General features: G+C 46.1%; 1 protein-coding gene across 4 annotated transcripts; it reads left to right on the top strand.

Annotated features, from left to right (window-relative positions):
* Positions 1 to 1577: 1577 nt before the first annotated feature.
* On the top strand, positions 1578 to 20173 carry letm1 (leucine zipper-EF-hand containing transmembrane protein 1). 4 transcript variants are annotated; one of them, XM_064334678.1, is made up of 15 exons: positions 1578 to 2300; positions 9002 to 9059; positions 9544 to 10048; positions 10274 to 10417; positions 10732 to 10869; positions 11368 to 11571; positions 11779 to 11898; positions 12188 to 12319; positions 12680 to 12859; positions 13042 to 13197; positions 14099 to 14233; positions 14551 to 14744; positions 15068 to 15088; positions 15866 to 16022; positions 16385 to 20173. In XM_064334678.1, exons 1-15 carry the CDS (start codon positions 2222 to 2224, stop codon positions 16529 to 16531), a joined length of 2370 nt encoding a protein of 789 aa, XP_064190748.1. In that variant the 5' UTR covers positions 1578 to 2221; the 3' UTR covers positions 16532 to 20173. The 4 variants fall into 4 exon arrangements, with proteins under 4 accessions (XP_064190748.1, XP_064190745.1, XP_064190746.1 ...); XM_064334675.1 differs by lacking the exon at positions 1578 to 2300 and adding an exon at positions 7112 to 7968; XM_064334676.1 differs by lacking the exons at positions 1578 to 2300; positions 15068 to 15088 and adding an exon at positions 7115 to 7968.
* Positions 20174 to 20378: the final 205 nt, after the last annotated feature.

Consider the following 20378-nt stretch of genomic DNA (forward strand, 5'->3'; position numbering starts at 1 on the left):
AGCTCATGAAAGAGTTCTAGGAAAGAACAAAAAAAAGATTTACAAGATTGTACACTGCCTCCCATGAATTTAACCTTTTACAAACAATGTCTTTACATGGTATGCAGGAGTTGTTGGACACCATTATTTTTGTGAAGATATTTGCAGCCATTGATTTTGTGTTTCTTTTGTTAACCTGTATTTCAAACCCTCTTAACACCAAAAGGGTGATACAGGATATCATAATCATTCCATCACACACAGGGGTGTCTAGTCTTACCTGAGGTGGGTCGGTGTGGGTGCAGGTGATTTGAATGGGGTGTTTTCGTACTGGGCAAGAAGACCCTGCACCCAAACTGGTTATTTTTGGTTAAGATCAGATACTCTTGGTTTAGACTCACACCTCCTAGCTCTTCATCGTTGTGTCTATAATTGATCATCTTCCTTTGACTCCTTACCTCTGATTGGTGCAATGTGAACACCTACATGACAAATACAAGCTGAACGTTTTCGCCATTGTTTTAAGTGAAAATGGAAAGTATACAACAACAAAAAAAGGTATGAAATCTGGGTGCAACTGCAATTATTTTGCTTTGCTGCGTCACTTAATGAAGGACCGAGGAGGAGATGTGGTGATTTGGGAAGAGGGAGCTGAGAGGCTCTTGGCTTTCGAAGGGAAAAGGACGCCCCTCTTCGTCTGCAGGGGGTGGGAGTGACGGAGGCTTTCGTTGTCCGTTTCGGAACGGCCGTACTGCGTCCCAACCCGTTCCCGTCCTCGTTTGCCACAAGACTCAACCACAGAATGCTGCCGTTGCCCAAATCGCTGTGAAAATGCAGTGAATGTTCTGGGTTAAAACCAGCTGGCCATAACGTTTGGTCTGGACATTAGTTTCACGGCTCTGCAGGTTGTTTTAATTTTTTTTTTTTTTTCTATTAACACAATGCAGTTCAGCACTTCATTTTCCATACTGTATATCACTTCATTTCACTGACACTTTCAGCTATTTTTATTCCACTGATTTTTATGAAATCTGATTTCACCTATCACCTATGATTCACCGATTTGACAAAAAAAAAAAGTTATTAGAGGGAATCATTTGTCATTTAGCATACAACACAAAATCAGCTGGTTTTACTGATTAACCACTATGAGATGTGAATATGGGACATTAATTCTTTATAGCATACATAATTCACATATTGTGTAAATTCTAAACAGCAAGTAAGTGTGGTTGCAATTGTAGTTTAAACAAAAAACAGCATACAAACGGTTCCTCTGAGTTTGAAAAGCCCTATCTTAAACAAATTTGCAAAAAATAAAAATAAATCTTTCCCTTTTTAGCCAGAAGAACTTGCTTTTAATTTCAGGGAAGAGGGGTTCGTCGTAGAGTTAGACTTCCTACTTACCTGGAAATAAACAAGCGCATAGAAGTAACAATCCTTTCTTAAAACCATAGAAATTTCACAGTGAGCAGCATATGAGCATCAACTATAGCAAGCTGCAGAAATGATAAACCAATTGCCTTCAGACTGTAACCGAATCGAGTACCAATAATGTGTTAGCATCTAGGGTGAGGAGGCGGGTCTGCAAGGCGCTCATCTGGGTGCATTTGAGGACAGAAACCTTACATGCCCGCGACACCCTCCATTTCCACGACACACATTAGGACCATTAGTTTCAGCTGAATGTCGGTGGTTTGACGGCTCAATGTTCACCGACAGTAGTTGCTTAGCTCTGCGCTAACACTGTGCGCTAATCTCCGATGGTTTTAGATTAGTCAGTTTCGCCGTCCTAATTATTAGTGCGAGGTTGCCATACATAGAAAATCCGTTAAGCTAAATGAAACTACTGTCGCGCTAGCGGGCGTCTCGCAATCATTTTCTTTTCAGATTCTTATTTGATCCCCACCTTTGAGATTAATTAGGGGGCCAGGTGATGAGCCGTTCATGGTCTGATCGTTGGTTGAAAATGCAGCGACAGGGACAGGGCCGCTTTTATGAGCTCGCTGCCCTGTTTTGAAATCTGTCCAGCGAGGAAGGCGGAAACGAGCGCAGGGTTAGCAGGGAGCGCATCAACGCCACCACCGGCGATAGGACATGGAGCAAGAACTTCAATCACTAGCTTTCTAATTAGCCACAGTCACATTAAACCGGCCCTGGCTGTTCTTTTTATTGTTTGACTGATTTTAGCCAAGTCAACTAACTGCTGGCCGCACAGATTTTAAACCCTGACAAATTCAGAATGGCGTTAATCCTGTTTACGAGATCGCGGTATCCATTGATTAAAACATCCCGGTCGTTAAACAAGGATTTTCGAAAAGGTAGGTTGGCTGTTTTTTATTTCACGTTAGTAAGCACGATGGTAAATTTGCCAGTTAACTCGCTGTGTTTGACTAGTTAACCAACAGTTAACTGTCTAGATATTTAACACGGCACGAGCCTGCTATTGCTGTTAAATAAATATATTATGTGGCTAACCTTAACGTTTTAACGTTATAATTACGTTTATGCTGACTAGTGATGCCTTAAATTGTTAGATCTAATTGCTAGCTGTGGACAAAGCCTTTACTGCTGGTACTATATCGATACTGAAACAAAGTTGGCCTCATGTTACCTTCTCTTGCAACTGTGTAAGTGCGATGGTTGACTTGCGGAATGACTTGGTTATTAAAATCATCCATCATAAACATGCGTGTTTAGCTAGTGTGCTGACCACAAATTGGTTTGGTTATCTAGTTTGTTATACTAGCCTGTTGCCCATAGCGAATATTGTTTGACCTTCGCGCTGCCGTGTGAACTTGCTGGCGAGCCCGTTGGCAGCAACGTTAGACTACGCACTTTAATAACGGACAAACATATGCATGCACCTGATAGCATACTAGTCAAACCTACCAACCCGCAAAATAACGTTAAAGCTAAGTTAGTGCCTAAAGTGCCCAAGTTAATAGTGACTGTACGACGGTACTTCGTGACTGCCGACCGGCCGGCGAGTGAAGTGCTGATGGCTAGGTAACGATAGCTAGCTAGTGTTAAGTTACCTGTTTCGTGCCGGTGATTTTTTTTAAACAGATGGGACAACATTAGTAATGTAATTTGAATGATTGTTTTTATGGTGCTGTGTAGATGGACAAAACTCGATTCTATTTAAGTTTCATGCTGACATCCCAAAATCTGTTTATGAAGTGGGGTCACTCACATGTTTTCGGTGCAAACTAGGGCAGCTAGCCTACCGCTAACCAACCAGCTGGGGCATGTACAGGCAGACGTGTGTTTTTCATGTTTAGCGAGCTAGACTGTAACCAACCATTATGTCGGCACCACACGCGCGTTACGTTAGCTAGCCAACATTTTGATGTAACAAGAGCTTCTGGAAAGTTGTGGTATCGTGTCTGAATCCTGGTTTTTGTTGCTGGTCTTTCACACGAGTCTTTTCCACATCTGTAAAGTATCATAGCTACGCTTAAAATAAATGTTTGAGTCATGCCGAGCCTTCATTTTAGATGAACAGAGCGAATGCGAGAATCCTGGCGTGACGTCATAGTTCCCGTAACTACACCGGTGCCTTTGTACTTGCGTATCAACCATGAAGTGCCTCAAACCGTGCTATTAGATATTGTAACAATATCGATCCAAATAGTCCACAATTCATAACGAAAAGACTGTCTTCTGACTTACTCGGATTGCGTTGTTGGACATAAAAATCAGTTTCAGACCTCTGTGTGCAAAGGGGGTGCTTCCAATCCCGTTCCAATATCTCAGCTCTCTATAATTATATTTTGCAAAAGATACGTGTCAAAGGAAATAAGAATTGGGCATGGAACATAACTGTTTTTTGTGTGTTTTCAGTCCACTACAATTGGTAGTGACACTGAGCATGCTAGCACCAGTCTCATTGTATTGCATTACTGTAAATGCTTCTAGGTTGTCTTTGTTCCATTTCCAGCACCCTCTCCTAAATTATCAATAGGACGGATGACACCGTCTTTACTTTGCCACACTTGCTGTACATTGAAATTCCTGCTTTCCCAACAGCACTGTTGTGGGTTATATCTAATAAAAGCAGACTTTGCCCACGCATCAGAATCTTCTCCATTTTGTGTGCTTTCTGAATGAATAGGGTTGTGTGGGCCTGTGTTTCTGCAATGTAGGTTTTCATTGAGTTTAAGCTGCACCCATCCAGGTATGCCTTGAATGCGTTTGATGGTGTTCTTATTTTTCAGATGGGACGAGTCTGCACTGCTGATGCTTTCTCTCAGTTAGCCCTTGGATTGGACAGGCCTAGGGGTGTGGTTAGTCTCTCTGTTCAGATTGGACAGTCTTGGGAGCCGGGGGTACTCTGTGTTGGATGTGGGCCTAGGCTGTAAACTGCGTTGGCGTCTTTCAGTATTTAGATGCCGCCGGCCTGCTCTGTGGCTGTATAAATCCCTCTCCTCCATATAAAAAAAATGACGTCGCTCAAAACGCTCTGTTGTTTTTTTCAGTACCTCTCTCAGGGAAACAGAACAAGGCAAGGTGCAGAAAATGAATTCCATCATGGTTTTTTTTCTCAAATGTTGTAATGATATTTCCCCTCATTGCATGGAGGGTGGAAATCGGAGCTTTATAAGGAATAACGGACCGTTTTTATGAATGAACGTGACCACTGGGTACGACACTGTCACGATGCACAGATTCCTGGCTGTATTCTGTGACGCACGAGCTGTAGGGTGAATACTCGGCTCTTGGAGAGGTTGTCTGAGGACACTGGCCCAGCTGATATTGGGCCTCGCTGGCTGCGGCTTTCCTTGCAGTGACTCTGCACTCGCTCAAAATGGAGGAAGCAGAAATGAAACGTATAAACCTTCTTTTTTTCTCTCTCTCAGGCTCTGTACGTTATATTTTTGTTTATATCGAGTGCAGAATTACAAGTAGTCTGTGGTAAGCGTCAGCCTGTGCTCTTTATTAATTTTTTTTTCTGTTTTTGTTCTATTTATGTACTGTAGCAGTCTATTTCTGTGCTCCCAGAAACCAGCCCCAGTATTTGCACACACACGGTCAAAGATCATGTCTCCAGGTGGTGAGATGCCCTGCTATCAGATCATGCTGTGGATTAGTTTAGAGTTAATCCCAGGGAGATGGCACAGCAGGTCATTGTTGGTTTGTTGGCTCGTTGTTGTGCTTTTATTTTTTGATACAAGCACTGTGCCTTTGAATGATGAAATGGGTTTTGCACAATTAAATTTGTTTCTCAAAATGATGAAAATGGCCTCTGTCTTCTCTGTTGTGTTGCAATGAGGAAAGGATTGCTCACACTTTTGAGGTACCAGTGAAAATGAACTGGCTGCCAATAGGTGGGAATTATTTGAATTAGGTGAAAATAATTCAGTTTTTGAAGTAAGGATCCATTTAAAGGGAAAGATGTAGGCCTATATCTCACCTGTTTCAATCCCACAATCCTCCGGTGGGGAGTGATTGGTTGTCTCTCCAAAGGCTCTGTGTATTGGCTTGTCTGAAGCTGAACATGCGCACTCACAGGTACACATAAGGAAGCTGTGCAGTGTTTCAGAGCTTGAAAATGAATGAGTTTATGATGATAATTTTAGCTACTTAGGGCTATTTCTTGTAGCAGTAGGCCTGCTAAAATAACAGGAAGCATGCTGGGCAATAGGACTCAAGTGGAATGTCATTCAGGAAGCAGTTCTACTTCTGGAGTGTATTGGTGCTTTGGTCTGGTTTGTCTCAGATGCTCTTCTATGAATTTGTGCTGCCGACTAATTCATTACATTAAGGCATTAAGCAGATGCTCTTATCCTGAGTGACTTAAAGAACTCTTTATTTTTAACATAGCATTTAAATAGCATCTATTTATACTGCTGGATATATACTGAAGCAATGCAAGTTAAGTACCTTGCGCAAGGATACAATGGCAGTGGGAATTCCTACCTGGGAATTGAACCTATGACCTTTAGGGTACAAGACCCGCTGCTTACCTGTTCTACATTGCTGCACTAATCCCAGTTTTCCACTTAAAAATGCCAGGTTACAGTCCAATCCATGGAGAACCTTCTAGCTTTTGATTTGTCTTTTAAATAGGTGGAACTTTCTCTGCTTTTGACTGTTATGCACAAGTGGGGCTGCTGCTGTCCTAAAAGCCCTGTGTTACCCATGAGGCTGTTGGGGAGACTGGGAGGGATTTGGCGTTCACTGTTGACCTCGGACGGCAGCGGGGGGTTTGTTTTTATTTTTGCTTTCACCTTAAATTCAGACGCCGGTGCAGACCCAGATAACCATGTGAGGCGAGGTCATTGATTGGTGTTCAGTTCAGTCTTGGAAGCCTGGCCTATTGAGGCCTGAGCGTCTGATAATCTGCACACTTTGTGGTTCTCCAAGGACAAGCGTCCGTACGACTGGATTAGAGCATTGTGCTTTCCTTGAAGGCTTCTGGGGGATACTGAGACAGATTAGGGCTTGGTGGAGTCCTAGCAGGCATCTAGCCGAGGCCCAGAGTTGATGGACAGAGGGGCCATCACGTTGGAGGTGGACCTGCAGCAGGAACCTCTGGATCAGTGGTGACTAACCCTGTTCCTGGAGATCTACCTTTCTGTACTCCACCCCTAAGGAAGCACACCTCATCCAAACGGCTAGATCAGCGGTGACCAACCCTGTTCCTGGAGATCTACCTTTCTGTACTCCACCCCTAAGGAAGCACACCTCATCCAAACGGCTAGATCAGCGGTGACCAACCCTGTTCCTGGAGATCTACCTTTCTGTACTCCACCCCTAAGGAAGCACACCTCATCCAAACGGCTAGAGCAGGGCTGCCCCACCCAGTTCCTGGAGATCTACCGTCCTGTAGGTTTTCGCTCCACCCCAAACAAAGCACTCCTCATTCAACAGCTTGAGCAGGGCTGCCCTATCCTGTTCCTGGAGATCAGCTTTCCTGTACTCCCCCCCCCCCCCAAACATAGCACACCTCATTCAACAGCTAGAGCAGTGCTGCCCTGCCCTGTTCCTGGAGATCTACCTTTCTGTAGGTTTTCATCCAAACCTTAACAAAGCACACCTCATCCAATAGCTAGATGGTATATCTCCAGGAACAGCATTGGGCAGCCCTGCTCTAGATGTAGAATGAGATGTGCTTCCTTACGTTTGAAATGAAAACCTACTGGTTGGTAGATTTCCAGGAACAGGGTTGGGCAGAGATGCTTTAGCTGTTGAGTGAGGGGTGCTTTGTTAGGGTTGCAGTGAAAACCTACAGGACAGTAGATCTCCGGGAACAGGGATGGCTTCCACTGCTCTGGATCGTCTCTGCTTTTCCCAGGTGGAAGATGCTTAAAATTCTATTGATGAACTTACTCAATTTGATCACCACCCATTTATTAATTTCTGTAAGTCAATAAGAAATCTCATAAAATTAATTTGGGAACTTTAGGATGAGTGATATTTTTAAACCCAGAGGGAAAAAGATTCAATCATAAAATGACATTAAGCACTGAAAAAAGAGAAACTTAATTTGATAGCCCTTGGGATGGGGATTCGGGGTTCACACTGTGTAGAATTGTACCATGACCTTGAACAGTGTATCGGTTTGACCCTTGGGACCCTGAGCAGTATACTGGAGACACTTGTATGACCTCTGTCCTCTGTGGCCTTACACAGTGTGCCTGTGTGACCAGTCTCTTCCGGAGCAGTGGTTTGGCATGATTGGAATGGATACCGTGCCCTGGCATGAAATGGGCAGGTCTGAGGACGGTGCCCGGGCATGTGAAACTGGCACAGCCGCGTTACAACTGAGGAAACGTAACCGCAGATTCACCCCCACCGTTAAAAGCCACGTCTCCTGTTTCTTCCTCCTGCAGTTCCTCAGCCAGTCCCCTTTCAGGATGGTGCTCTCCGACTTCCTTGTGCAGCCAATCCCCTGCACGGCCTGCTCACAGGACCTGCGGGGCAGAGGGCATGCGTGCATGCGGGTGGCACGTTCACGTGCTGTCGCAGGGATTAACGTCCAAAGTGCGAAAGTGCCTAATCGCGGTGATTCTGAAGTGTTTTTGCCAGTGTGGCCTGTGGGGGTGGAGGGGGGGGGGCGGGTTAATGTGTGTGTATCTAGGAGAGATATGTGTGTGGGGGGCAGAGGGTGGGGGGGGGGGGGGGGTTAGGCTACCTTGTGTTCATTGGAAATAAAGTGATTTTAATAATGTTTGGAGGAAACCATGCAGCCTCTGAGATGTGAGGATTTGAGGATCCTACGTTCTTATTTTAAATGAGTGTGTAGCTGTTAAAAAGACATTATACGTGTTGCAACTTGAAATATGAGTGCTATCATTCTTACTGCTGCGTAAAAGGTGTCATTCGCGTTTCTAAATGAAGTGAAACGGTGATTTATGATTTCTGCATTCCGTTTTTTGTGTAATGTGAAAGGGAGTGTTTTTCTGTGTAAACTTTCTCGTGTAACCACCTGAGAAAAGGTGTGGTCAGTGCTTTTACACTGTAGTTCTTAAAAAATATGAAATAAGGGAGAACTGGTAGAGATTATCTACATTGCATGTTATGGCTTGAAATGATGTGGCTTAGCAGGGCTTCCAGTGGCCGTGTTTCATAAAGCAGCGGTTGCATTTTAGTCAGGGTTTCCACAATGGTGCCGCGGTCGTCATGGGACTTCCCGGGTTTCTATGTAATCCCCGAGCTCTGTTTGATTGCTGTCGCTACGGTAACGCTGGCACGTCACCTCGCCGTCCCGACATACGGGCTCACCCAAAAATCTTTTTCGTTTACCCGACACCGGTGTGGATGCATAGAGAGGAAGCCACAGTTGTTGACAAAATATTTAGATTTGGAAACTGAAACTTTGATTTGGAACCTGTTACAAGGTTCTGCTGAGTGACTTTAAAAAGCAGCGTTGCAGTGCGCCACATCCGATGTGCGTTCTGTTTTGAGATGTTGGTGAATGTGCAGAAGGGTTTTGCCTTAAGATTGTGTGCCCCTCTGTTATGATGATGTCAGGCTCAGTACAGTGACCCCCCCCCCCCCCCTTTTTCCTTCTCAGGGAAAGCGCAGGATGGGGTCTGTTTCAGCTGCATAGCCCTCAGACTCTCAAGCCAAAGGTAAGCAGTAAGCTCCTCGCACTCCACCACAGCCACAACACCAGCCACTCAATCCTGATGCACGCAGACGTGGTGACAGGGACCAGGAATTATGGCAGACATTTTTGTTTTGTTTTTTTAATTTAATTGTATTTGATTGTAGGTTATCCTTTTTCTTGTTTTTTTTGTTTGTGGACAGCAGTTTTGACTGGTCATTAAGGGGTACTTCACAAAGCGGGATTATTGAGTTAGCTGGGTAATGGCTGTGTAAAACCCGGAACAGCTGGGTGTTTTTTTTTTTTTTTAATTTTTTTTTTTCAGTCCATGTTCCAGATCTGTGAGGGTTGTGGGTTTAACTCGGTGTTGTTATCCGGCTAACTCAGTAACCCTGCTTTGTGAAACAGGGCCCTGGTCTATTTTAGACCAGGTGGTTTGTGCTGTAATGGAGGTCTGTGGTGTAACGGAGGTCTGTGGTGTAACGGAGGTCTATGCTGTTCTGCCTCAGGTCCGTAGAGCTCAGTGGATGCAGCTACGTCTCTGTGCTGTCCTTCAGTCCGTCCGCGTACGCTAAAGACAAACATGGCCGCACGCGCTGGGCCTCCGGGTCACACAGACTGTACAGCGGCGTGGCGGTCACGCCCCCCGGGTGTCGGGGCGTGGCGGCGGGCGTGGGGGGGGGCGTGGCGGCGGGCATGGGGGGGGGCATGCCCGCGGGCGCGCCCCCCGTCCGGTGGTGGCACAGCACCGGTCGGCTGCGGGACGACTCGAAGGTGGAGAAGTCGCTCCTGTCCCTGAAGGAGAAGAACAAGAAGCTGGAGGAGGGGGGGCCGGTGTACAGCCCCGTGGTGGACGCCGCGCTCGCCCGCCGGACCATCGGCCAGCGCGTCGCCGACGAGATCCGCCACTACTACCACGGCTTCCGCCTGCTGTGGATCGACACCACCATCGCCGGGCGCATGCTCTGGAGGGTCCTCCATGGCCACGCCCTGTCCCGGCGTGAGCGGAGACAGGTGAGCCCGCCCCCCCCCCCCTTCGCCTGCGTGCGTCGTCACGGCAACGGTCACAGCCGCGCTTAAGGCCCTTTCCTTATCACCCGGATTAAACCAAAGACTCATTCTCACTTGGCTGAATTGCTCGGCAATGGTGTACGACTGATGCAACAGCACCCCCTTGTGGTGAACCTGAGTGGCTGGTTTCACTGTATGACCCTGCGGTTTCCCCCGTTTCCCCTGCAGTTCCTGAGGACGTGTGCGGACGTGTTCCGCTTGCTGCCCTTCCTGGTCTTCATCATCGTGCCCTTCATGGAGTTCCTGCTTCCTGTGGCGCTGAAGCTCTTCCCAAATATGCTGCCCTCCACCTTTGAGACTCAGTCTAAAAAGGTACCAGCTGCATGCAGTAAATATCAGCGGGTCAGGACCCTCTAGTGGGTGAAGAGAGTCATTGAAGGGAGTTGCTGGATGAACATTTTAGATGATACAGATTTGAACACATTTCAGATTTGTCTTGGTAACAGTTTAAATCTGAAATCTGATTCTGTTCTGTGTACATCTGTTCTGTGTAACCCTATTTTGTTTCTGTGTAGCTGTGTTCTATCTCTGTGTAACTCTGTTTTGTCTCTGCGTAGCTGTGTTTAGACTCTGTGTAACCCTGTTCAGTCTCTATCTGACTCTTATTTTGTCTCTGCCCGCTGCAGGCGGAGCGGTTGAAAAAGGAGCTGAGGGTGAAGCTGGAGATGGCGAAGTTCCTCCAGGACACGGTGGAGGAGATCGCCCTGCGCAACAAAGCCGTCAAGGGCAACGTGACCGAGGAGTTCTCCACCTTCTTCCAGAAGGTAATTTGGCGCTCCGCTTTTACGAGAGTCTTCCTCCTGAGTCCGCTGAGCTTTGGGCGTGGCCCGGGTGAGGGAGGTGAGCTTCTGAGAGCCGTACCTAGGAGGTGAGCGAAGGTGATCGCTTCAGAAACCTCAGCCAGACACTGTGCTTCAGTGTAACCCAGCTTGACAGGGCTCCAGGAGGATAATTACGGTGTCTGCAGAGAGCAGCTGTATTGGGTGGTAATTCTCTTCTGGAATGTCACTCAGCTCTTCCGCTGACCTCAGTTTACCTCCAGTGCCGTCCACCTCAACGGCTGTCGAGTTTCAGTACATCGTAACGCTTTCCTGATGAGTGTTGTGTGAGCTTGTCAGCTGCGTTTGATTTAGAACTGCGGCTTGTGTTGTGAAAATATTTTGCTTCTTTATCTGAGATTTGCGCCGACCAAGTAAATGTAATCGCAGGTAAATTTGTGGAGGGTTTCTCAGACGCGTCTCCGTTACCCCCCCCCCCTTCAGATCCGGGACTCGGGCGAGCGGCCCAGTAACGAGCAGATCATCCGCTTCTCCAAGCTGTTCGAGGACGAGCTGACGCTGGACAACCTGACGCGGCCGCAGCTGGTGGCGCTCTGCAAGCTGCTGGAGCTGCAGTCCATGGGGACCAACAACTTCCTGCGCTTCCAGCTCATCATGAAGCTGAGAGCCATCCGCGCCGACGACAAGGTCAGGCCCTGCAGAGTGCTCTGGGCCCCATCCAGAGGGAGGGGGAGCGAGGGGGGGCGGGGTGGTGGTGGTGTTCTTGTCCCCACCCAGTGTCCTCTAGTCCCTGCACTGTACTGTGTGCCCTAGACACCACACCTTTCCAAGTGTGGCCCAAGTGTGGCACATTGGATGTTGACTGTGTGTGTGTGTGTGTGTGCGCGCGCGCAGCTGATCGCAGAGGAAGGTGTGGACAGTCTGAACGTGACGGAGGTGCAGGCCGCTTGTCGGGTCCGCGGAATGCGCTCTCTGGGGGTGACTGAGGAAAGGTTGCGGGAGCAGCTGAAACAGGTGAGCACTGACCTCCACACACAGGCTCAATGTCCTTAATACCTTTTTACCTGGTTTCCCCTGTTTGTGTTCCTGTTAAAACACTATAAAGCCGTATGGTGTTTGTTAAAGCTAGAACTTACGGTGATTATTTTATTTAATATTTTTTGAAAAAAGCTGATGCTACCTTGCAGTGGTATTGCATCATATCTGAAATGTTATGCAGGGGAGTATTGTGTGGAAAGGGGCCCCCCCCTCCCCAGTATGCAGCTGTGTGTGTCTGTGTCTGAGGCTCTCTGTCTCCCCCCAGTGGCTGGAGCTGCACCTGAACCAGCACATTCCCACCTCTCTGCTGCTGCTCTCCCGAGCCATGTTCCTACCGGACACCCTGTCCCCCGCAGACCAGCTGAAGACCACGCTGCAGACCCTGCCGGAGATCGTGGTACGTATCCGCCGCTCTCCTCACCATTACGTGGCCCCGCACTTACCCGTTTCTCTTTTTTTTTTTTTTTTTTAAATTTATTTTTTACCAAAGAACCTTTGCGCTAATTCTGTAGTTTTGTAGTTATCAAAAGCTCAAAGTGCTTTTGTAAATCTGCCAGGTGATGTAAACCATGTTCCTGTCGCTGTTCCTGGCCTGTCCTGAAGGACAGGGGACTTTAATCTTGGAACGTTTCATTCACACTTAACATATTTCAGCCAAAACAAATCAAGTTTTTTGCCGCTGGGTAGCTCGCTTGGTAAAAGCCGGAGTTAACGCTCTCACTCTCTCTCTCTCTCTTCCCCCCCCCCCCCCCCCCAGGCGAAGGAGGCGCAGGTGAAGGTGGCGGAGCTGGAGCTCTCTGCGGTGGACAATAAGACCAAGCTGGAGACCACGCTGCAGGAGGAGGCCGCCATCCAGCAGGAGAACCAGGAGCGGGAGCTGGAGAGGCTGGCCGACGCCGCCGAGAGGGCCAAGGAGGTGCTGCAGGAGGCGCTGCAGGTGAGGAGCCTGCTAAGGGGGCTGTGAGGAGATCGTGAGGAGCCTGCTAAGGGGGTTGTGAGGACATCATGAGGACATTGTTAGGAGGGTGTGAGGACGTTGTGCTTGGCACATCAACAACTAACAACTTTTTTTTTTTGTTGGAGTTGGACTTGACATGGGGCGTGTTCCTGCTCTCACAGACAGGGGCGGAGTCTGCGGTGGACCAGAAGGCCACAGTGGTCAGTGCGAAGAAGCGCCAGGTTGCCATGGACACGGAACATGACCTGGTAAACGTGGACCTGGCCATCCACTCGGAAACACTGAGAGACACCGCCCCTGTGTTGGAGGGCATTAAGGTAACCTGAGCCTAAAACTTTCAGTTTTGAAGATGAGAACATCAGTTTCCATCTGATCGTGTCTGCTCACTGATTTAATTTTACGTTCTGATTTCAGATCTTCCGTTATTTCCTCTAGTGTATACTTTGCTCATTCGAACGGACATGGCTCTTTGTCACTAACCGCTTGACTTCCATCCATATTAAATGCTCATTTCCTTGCATGCTGCGCAGTTTGAGAAATGGCAGAAGTATCTCCGTATACAGGTGAGATGCAGATCTGCTTTCAGGTGGTCTGTTGCGAGCATGCCAGCACGTGACGTGCATGCTTTTAGAACTTATACATCCTGTTCTTTTCTGTGTCTTCCTTCATTACAGACTCAAATAACACAATATTATGATCCTGTGTTTGCCAGGACAATGAGCAATGCCCCATGGGATATCAGGACCTCAAAACTGCATCTGTGATTTTAACTTAAGATGGACAATGATGCTAGTTGGCATTCTAGCTTGAGACAGACACAGTTGCTCCTGAGTTTGCTAGCTTAAAATGGACAAACGAGTGTACCCATTGTTAGAAAGGCGTTGTTTCTAGTGTGAAATGTGAACAGGGCCATTTAGCAAGTGGCAAGCATTTTTTGGCTTTTTATACAGAATAAAATGTGAGTAGGAATGGGAACAGTGGTTTGCCGAAGTAACAGTAATATTGCCCAGGTGCAAGGCCAACCAACTATCATCTATCTGAGTCTGAACACAGAATTTTCTTTTGGAGTCAGAACGACCTCCAGCTGACCTCAGCTGAAGCAGATAATGGGAATGACCTCTGATATCGCTGCAGATATACCTGCAGCTGGGATGGATCGGTGGAATGGAGGCTTGTGTGTGTGGATGGGCTGAACGGTGCCTTTTTCTCCATCCCCAGGGGGAGGAGATCACTAAGGAGGAGATTGACATGCTGAGCGACGCCTGCTCCAAACTGAAGGAGCAGAAGAAGCTGCTGACCTTGGAGAAGGAGGAGCTGGAGGACCTGAAGGACGACGTGAACGAGTACAACGAGGTGCGTGCGTGCGTGCGTGTACTGTATATTGTGTATTTGCTCGCGTGTGGTGAGTGAGTGCGTGTGCTTGTATATTGTGTGTGTGTGTATACATATGTGAGTATGAGTGAGTGAGATGTACCTGGGTTGTTGCTGCTGCTGCAGGACTGTGTGTGAGTGCACCTGGGTGTGTGTGTGTGTGTGTATACATATGTGAGTATGAGTGAGATGTACCTGGGTTGTTGCTGCTGCTGCAGGACCGTGTGTATGAGTGTGCCTGTAGGTTTGTGCACCTGGGTGTGTGTGTGTAGCATGCTAAACTGGGGTGGTCCTCGCAGGACGTGGAGGAGATCAAGAAGGAGCTGTCCAAGGCGGGACAGGAGGAGGCGGTCCAGGAGTCCAAAGCCAGCAAGCGCCTCGCCAAGAGGGTCAACCGTATGATCGGGCGCATAGACCACATCATCACCGAGCTGGAGAGGGACAAGACCGTGCTGGACGGGCAGATGGACAGCGGAACCACCCCTCCCATTGGGTAAGAGCGGTTACGCTCGCGTCAGACTACTGCTCTGTTCAGGGAGTGGTTTAATCTATGGTAGTTTGGCCTCAGCCTGGAGGTGGCTCGCAGAGTTGAGTTTCAGAACGCTGTACGAAGAGAACAGTCTTGTTGTTGCTGGTGCATGCTGGGAAGTGCCTGCTGACTGTCTTTAGTGTTCAGTGTTGATGTTCGGTTTTCAGTGTTAAAATGGTGGTGCAGAACTGAGCCTTGGTTTATTGGTAACAGGGGGGCGGGGTCCCAGTCTCTAAAAGCAACATCATTCTGTTCCATAAAGTCTAAATTTTGCCTAAATTTCACAGATTATTCTCTGGCAAATCACGGTAAGAAGTTGAAAATGCATTTTTCTACCCTAATTTTTGGTGCGCAGACTAACTTTCTGTGCTGCAAATTTTCTCTGCTAATTGCAAAGATAAATTGTTTTTATTTGAATATTTATGAACTACTGGCATGGCCTGTTAATTAGGATGTAAGGAACACGGTGATTACTTAATTACTCATGGTCTTATAAGCATATGATATGATACAGGCACAAACTAATTCTTACTGATTTTGCTTTGTCTAAAATCACAGCCTGAAAGCTGCTTACTCAATATTTACATTCATTTACCTTTACAGTTAATTGTAAAGACGAAACCTTACTATGTTTGAATGATTATTGTGGAGGTTTTAAATAAAACATTAACCAATCCATGTTTGGCCACTGTAAGAGCATATGGTGTAACACAGGGCTTCCCAACCCTGCTCCTGGAGATCTACCATCCTGTAGGCTTCCATTTCAACCCAGATTTGGCTCTGCTAATTAGCAGCTCAACAAAATCTTTAGCTGTTGAATGCGGTGTGCTTGACCACAGTATCCAATCAGAAGAAAGCCTTTCTGTAAGCATATCCATTCAGAGAAAATACTTTTTCCCAGTAAGAGTGTCCAGTCAGAAAAAGAGTTTGACCACAGTGTCCAATCAGACAGACAGTATTTTTCTGTAGCCGTGTCCAATCGGGGGGAGAGTTTTGCGAGCATGTTATCTCGGACCCCTGCGGGCAAGTTGTCCTCGCCACCATCTTACTGCCTGTCAAACCGAGTAACGGCTTCCTGTACGCAGCATGTACTTCACCTTTAGGGAGAACCTGATCAGCATCGCCGAGCTGATCGCGGTCATGCGCCAAATCCAGAACATTCCCGAGCAAAAGCTTCTGGCCATCGCCGACGCGCTGGACGACAACAAGGACGGCAAGGTCGACATAGACGACGTCATTAAGGTACGGGCCGACACCGATGCATCGTGGGTAATGCCACGTAAAGTGAATTAAAATTTACAGGAGATTTGTAACAACAACAATTTTCAGTAGACCCTGGCATAAACGCTCAGAGCGCAAAGCAGAGGTGACATCGGTTAGAGTGAAAACTCCCTGCAAGGCTTGTAGGAACTAACCTTTATCAGGAGGGAACCGTTATACCACACTGTTCATACTCACAGAGCTCACCTGAGGTGGGTTCTAGAGATGTGGCCGCTGTTTGGTTCCCTGTGAGGAGTACACCGGGCTCCTTCGCTGTGATTGGACGAGGTTTCGTTCGGAGACGCTGTCTAAGGCCCCCGCGTGGCGTTGTGTGTGCCGGGCAGGTGATCGAGCTGATCGACAAGGAGGACATCGACATCTCCACCACCCAAGTGGCGGAAATCATGGTCATGCTGCAGAAGGAGGAGAAGCTGGTGGAGAAGGAGAAGGCCAAGGAGAAGGCGGAGAAAGAGCAGGCCGTGAAGATCTGAGCCCCGCCCTCCGGCCACGCCCCCGCCACGCCACGCCCCCCCCCCCCCGCCGCTACCAAGACGCTACCGCTACCAGCTAACTCTTCTTTCTGGAAGCTTCCGGCGAATAGAGGCCATCTGACAGGGGGCTTTGAAAATCATGAACAGATTTTCAGAGCAAGGCTTTCCCTCTGTCAGTTTTACTCTGTAATCAGTAAGCTGTGTGTGTGTGTGTGTGTGTGTGAGAGAGAGAATATGAGTGGTCACTAGTATATAATGTGTGTATATATAGGAGCAAATTATGAACAATTTTCGTTCCACTGGCCAGATAATAATAATAATATTAGACTGTATATAAACCATGGATCTGGTTAGGTGTGCTACTTGTTATCTAACTGAGGGGAAACATGAGACAGAATTCCACTGAAGTTGAAAGTAACGTCTGAACTCATGAAATTTGCCTTTCATTCGTTAACTTAATCATCCTGAAGAAATGCAATCGTGGCATTTCTCGACTTTGCACACTAAATTCGTTACCGTCATTCCAGAAGTGCAGTACTTCAGTATTTATTTAATTTAGATTTTGTTAGCGTTTTGCTGCCATACTGGTGAACCATGAAATGATCTTGAATGTATTTTTGCGATGCAGAAATCAAATGTTGATGTGGTGTTATATAATCAAACAGGGTTTTATCAAATTAATTTACATTTTTTTTGTCAGGGGAAAAAAAAAAGAGATGTTTGAAAAGCTTATAGAAGTGGAACACTGCTTTTAAATATATTTTGGTAAGGGACTGCTGCTGTTGAATTGATATACCAAAGGAAAAAGTTTGTTTTATTTTTAAAAATACAAAGAATCCTAGATGCTTGGGGGTTGAAATTTGGTTGAAATTGAGAGATGCTTCTTGAGCACTTTCATGTGTTGATGTTGACCTTGAGCAAAATGAGGTAACACTAGAAGCACCTTATTGGAGAACAGAGAGTTTTTCATACCCTGAAATGACCATTTAACATATTCCCCTTTAAACAATCACTTGAATACTTGTAGTTCCTACACATAAGATTTCTATTAAGGTTGGTGCTTGTATTATAAGAGTATTCTCTTACAAATACTTAAATACTTAAACCAGGGAAAATTATTTTACCTTTTAGGACTGTGCTAAGAAATAGTTTAGGAAGGATTCAAGATACATCCTTGTAATTATTATTCCTTGTTATAACACTTTTCTTAAGTGTTCTTGCATGTAAATGCATATTTTCCACAACCTTACAGCATCAAAATTCATGATGGTTATTATTGCTCCCGTACACCAGAAATGCAGTATTTGCTGTACAATGGTTATTTATTTGCCCAGATGACTGAAATCCTTGTTGAAGGGAACTGATTTTCATTGCATAATAGTTAAAATATAAGAAATATTTAACTATCCCAGAAACGTTTCCCCCTTAATCAATAATGAAACGGGGGAAACATCCCTTTAAAAATAACCTGTTGAAAGATCATTCAGTTTTTAATACCTCTAATTTTTTTTTTTGCGGTTTGGTCATTTTATACAGTGAAAATCTGTATAAAGTGTGTGTACAAGCAGTGTACATTCACATTGTAAATCCCCCAGTGTTTCCTTAATGCAAGGAAGATTCTTTAAAGTAGAGGCTTGTGATAATTGAGATTTTTTTCCCCCCCAAAGTGTTTCTTTCAGCAGATGCAGTTGTTCTAAATACGGCCTCAGCTCCCACCTTCTGTAAAATAAGAAGGAAGTCCAGCTGTAGGACACTATCATCTCTCATGACCCTGGATTGTGTGTTTAGGAGTGGAGTCACTGGGCTGTTAAGACATGTCCAACAGCAGCACTTGCTTTAAACGGTGCTTGAGATGAGAAGCAGTTGGGCTGTTTGAAAGCCACTCGCATATATGAACAGTGGGATCCATGCCGCGCGGTCTAGAGACGTGGACAGGCTTTCGTTTGGTCAGTGTAAATGTACGGCAGCACCTTTACAGCGCACAAACCCGCATCTTAAAACATACCTCTGTGTGTACGTCTCCAAACCACTCTGTACAGGCTTTGGCGTTTGCATTTGGGTACCTCTTTTGTTTTGTTCAGTGTTTTTTTGCAGATCTCGAGGTGAGCACAGCTAGCTAGTCTGCTAACCGCTAGCTCGCATGCTTTTATATGAGCACCCGTAGTGTCTTGTAGATCGGCTTTGTCTATAGGCGTTAATGATGTGACTGTAATCGGTGGGTTCACAGCGACCCAGAACAGATTAAAATGTCGGTTGGAAGCTACCCTATGTATAATTGCACTAAATGAGCTCATGTTCAGACTGTTCAGTCTGTGTTTGGGCTTCGGTATGAATGTGGTGTCGAAAGGGCAGGTCTGTGGTGGGGCGGGGCTTAATCGCACCACGCCCCTTTCCAGTCTCAGAGCAGCGAGTGATACATTGCACTGGTTCTCTGCTTTAAAACTGGTACCGTAGCCATGTCCAAATTGGCGTACTTGCTTACTACTGAGTATACAAGTTGCATACTCAATAGGAGGCAAGTGTGTTGAATTGGTGCACTTGCCTACTACTGAGTATACAAGTTGCATACTCAATAAGAGGTAAGTGTGCTGATTCGGACAGGCCCATAATTTAACGCGAGGGAGGGAGGTATGCCTTGAGTAGTCTAGTTCCACTTCTCAAGGCAGATTTGTGTTATGCAGTAAAGCGTATATTGTTATTGATAAATCTTTATATTTAATGAGGTAGTTTTTCTTAACATGTTAATCAGGCTTATTTTTATTTTTACCGGAGAAGTGAGGGTAGAACTATGATTTGTTGCAAGTTACTGGAAGGAGCATCTCTGATGCAGTACTTGACTTCATAGGAAGCCAGACTTCTGTGTCTAGTTTTGTTCACGCGATCGTTTCCCTTTCCTGCAGTTTTGAATGGGGAAATTTAGGCAGCTTGTGTGAACGGAGCTACAGAATTTTAGTCTGGCGTAACATTCTAGAACGATTTTGATTGTTGCCGTGAGACCATGTCTTGCATTAAAAAATATTTAAAAAATAATTAAAAAAAAAAAAAAAAAAAGTAAAAAAGTTAAATACGAGTATACTGTACACACGTCCATTTTGTTTATTCCGAATGTTTTATTTATTCCGTTTTGATTGATCTTAATTTCAGCCTCTGCCTATCATGCTTACTTTCAGCCACTCCCATAGTGCTTTTCATAACCAAAGTTGTATCGAATAGAACGCGCAGCTAGGTTTTCGTTCCGAAAGTTGTAACGTTATCGGAACACTGCTCAGGCAAGCTGCGGTGTGCGGGCCATTGGACAGGGGCGTGGCTGATGCAAGGGGGCGTGGCCAAAACGGTAGCGGGACTGCATCACTGGAAACATAGAACATTTGGCGCGGAGATGACACAGAAGTTTTAACGTTCAGTGACATGTATTTAACTGACAAAGAAATGAGCGAAGAAACAGACTGGATATTGGCCCACAAGGCTAAGGAGACTTTGCCATGTTTATATTTTAAAAGCTATTTCAGTCAAGTCTGAACATAAAACTTGAAGCCTTGTTTTGTTGGTGTGATTCATAACTGTATCGCCAGTGCCCACAGTTACCGTCGGCAACTCCCCAGCATTGTGGCTCACTCAATAAAAGTTTGTTTGATCATTTAATCATTTTGTACCTTCAGTTTCTTTTTTTCCCATCAATCAAAATCTCATCACTCCATCATTTTTTCCCATTACTCTTCTAGCCTTGCGTTTTCAACACTCACTGTTGGTTCCCCATACATATTCAGTCCATTATCAGTGTTATGTGAAGCCAGAAGCCATTTTGCCTGTATATTCGTGATCGGTTGGGGGGTCTGACCTTTGTTAG

This window comes from Anguilla rostrata, chromosome 5 (genome assembly GCF_018555375.3).
Source record: "Anguilla rostrata isolate EN2019 chromosome 5, ASM1855537v3, whole genome shotgun sequence".
In the NCBI taxonomy this organism is placed as follows: Eukaryota; Metazoa; Chordata; class Actinopteri; order Anguilliformes; family Anguillidae; genus Anguilla; species Anguilla rostrata.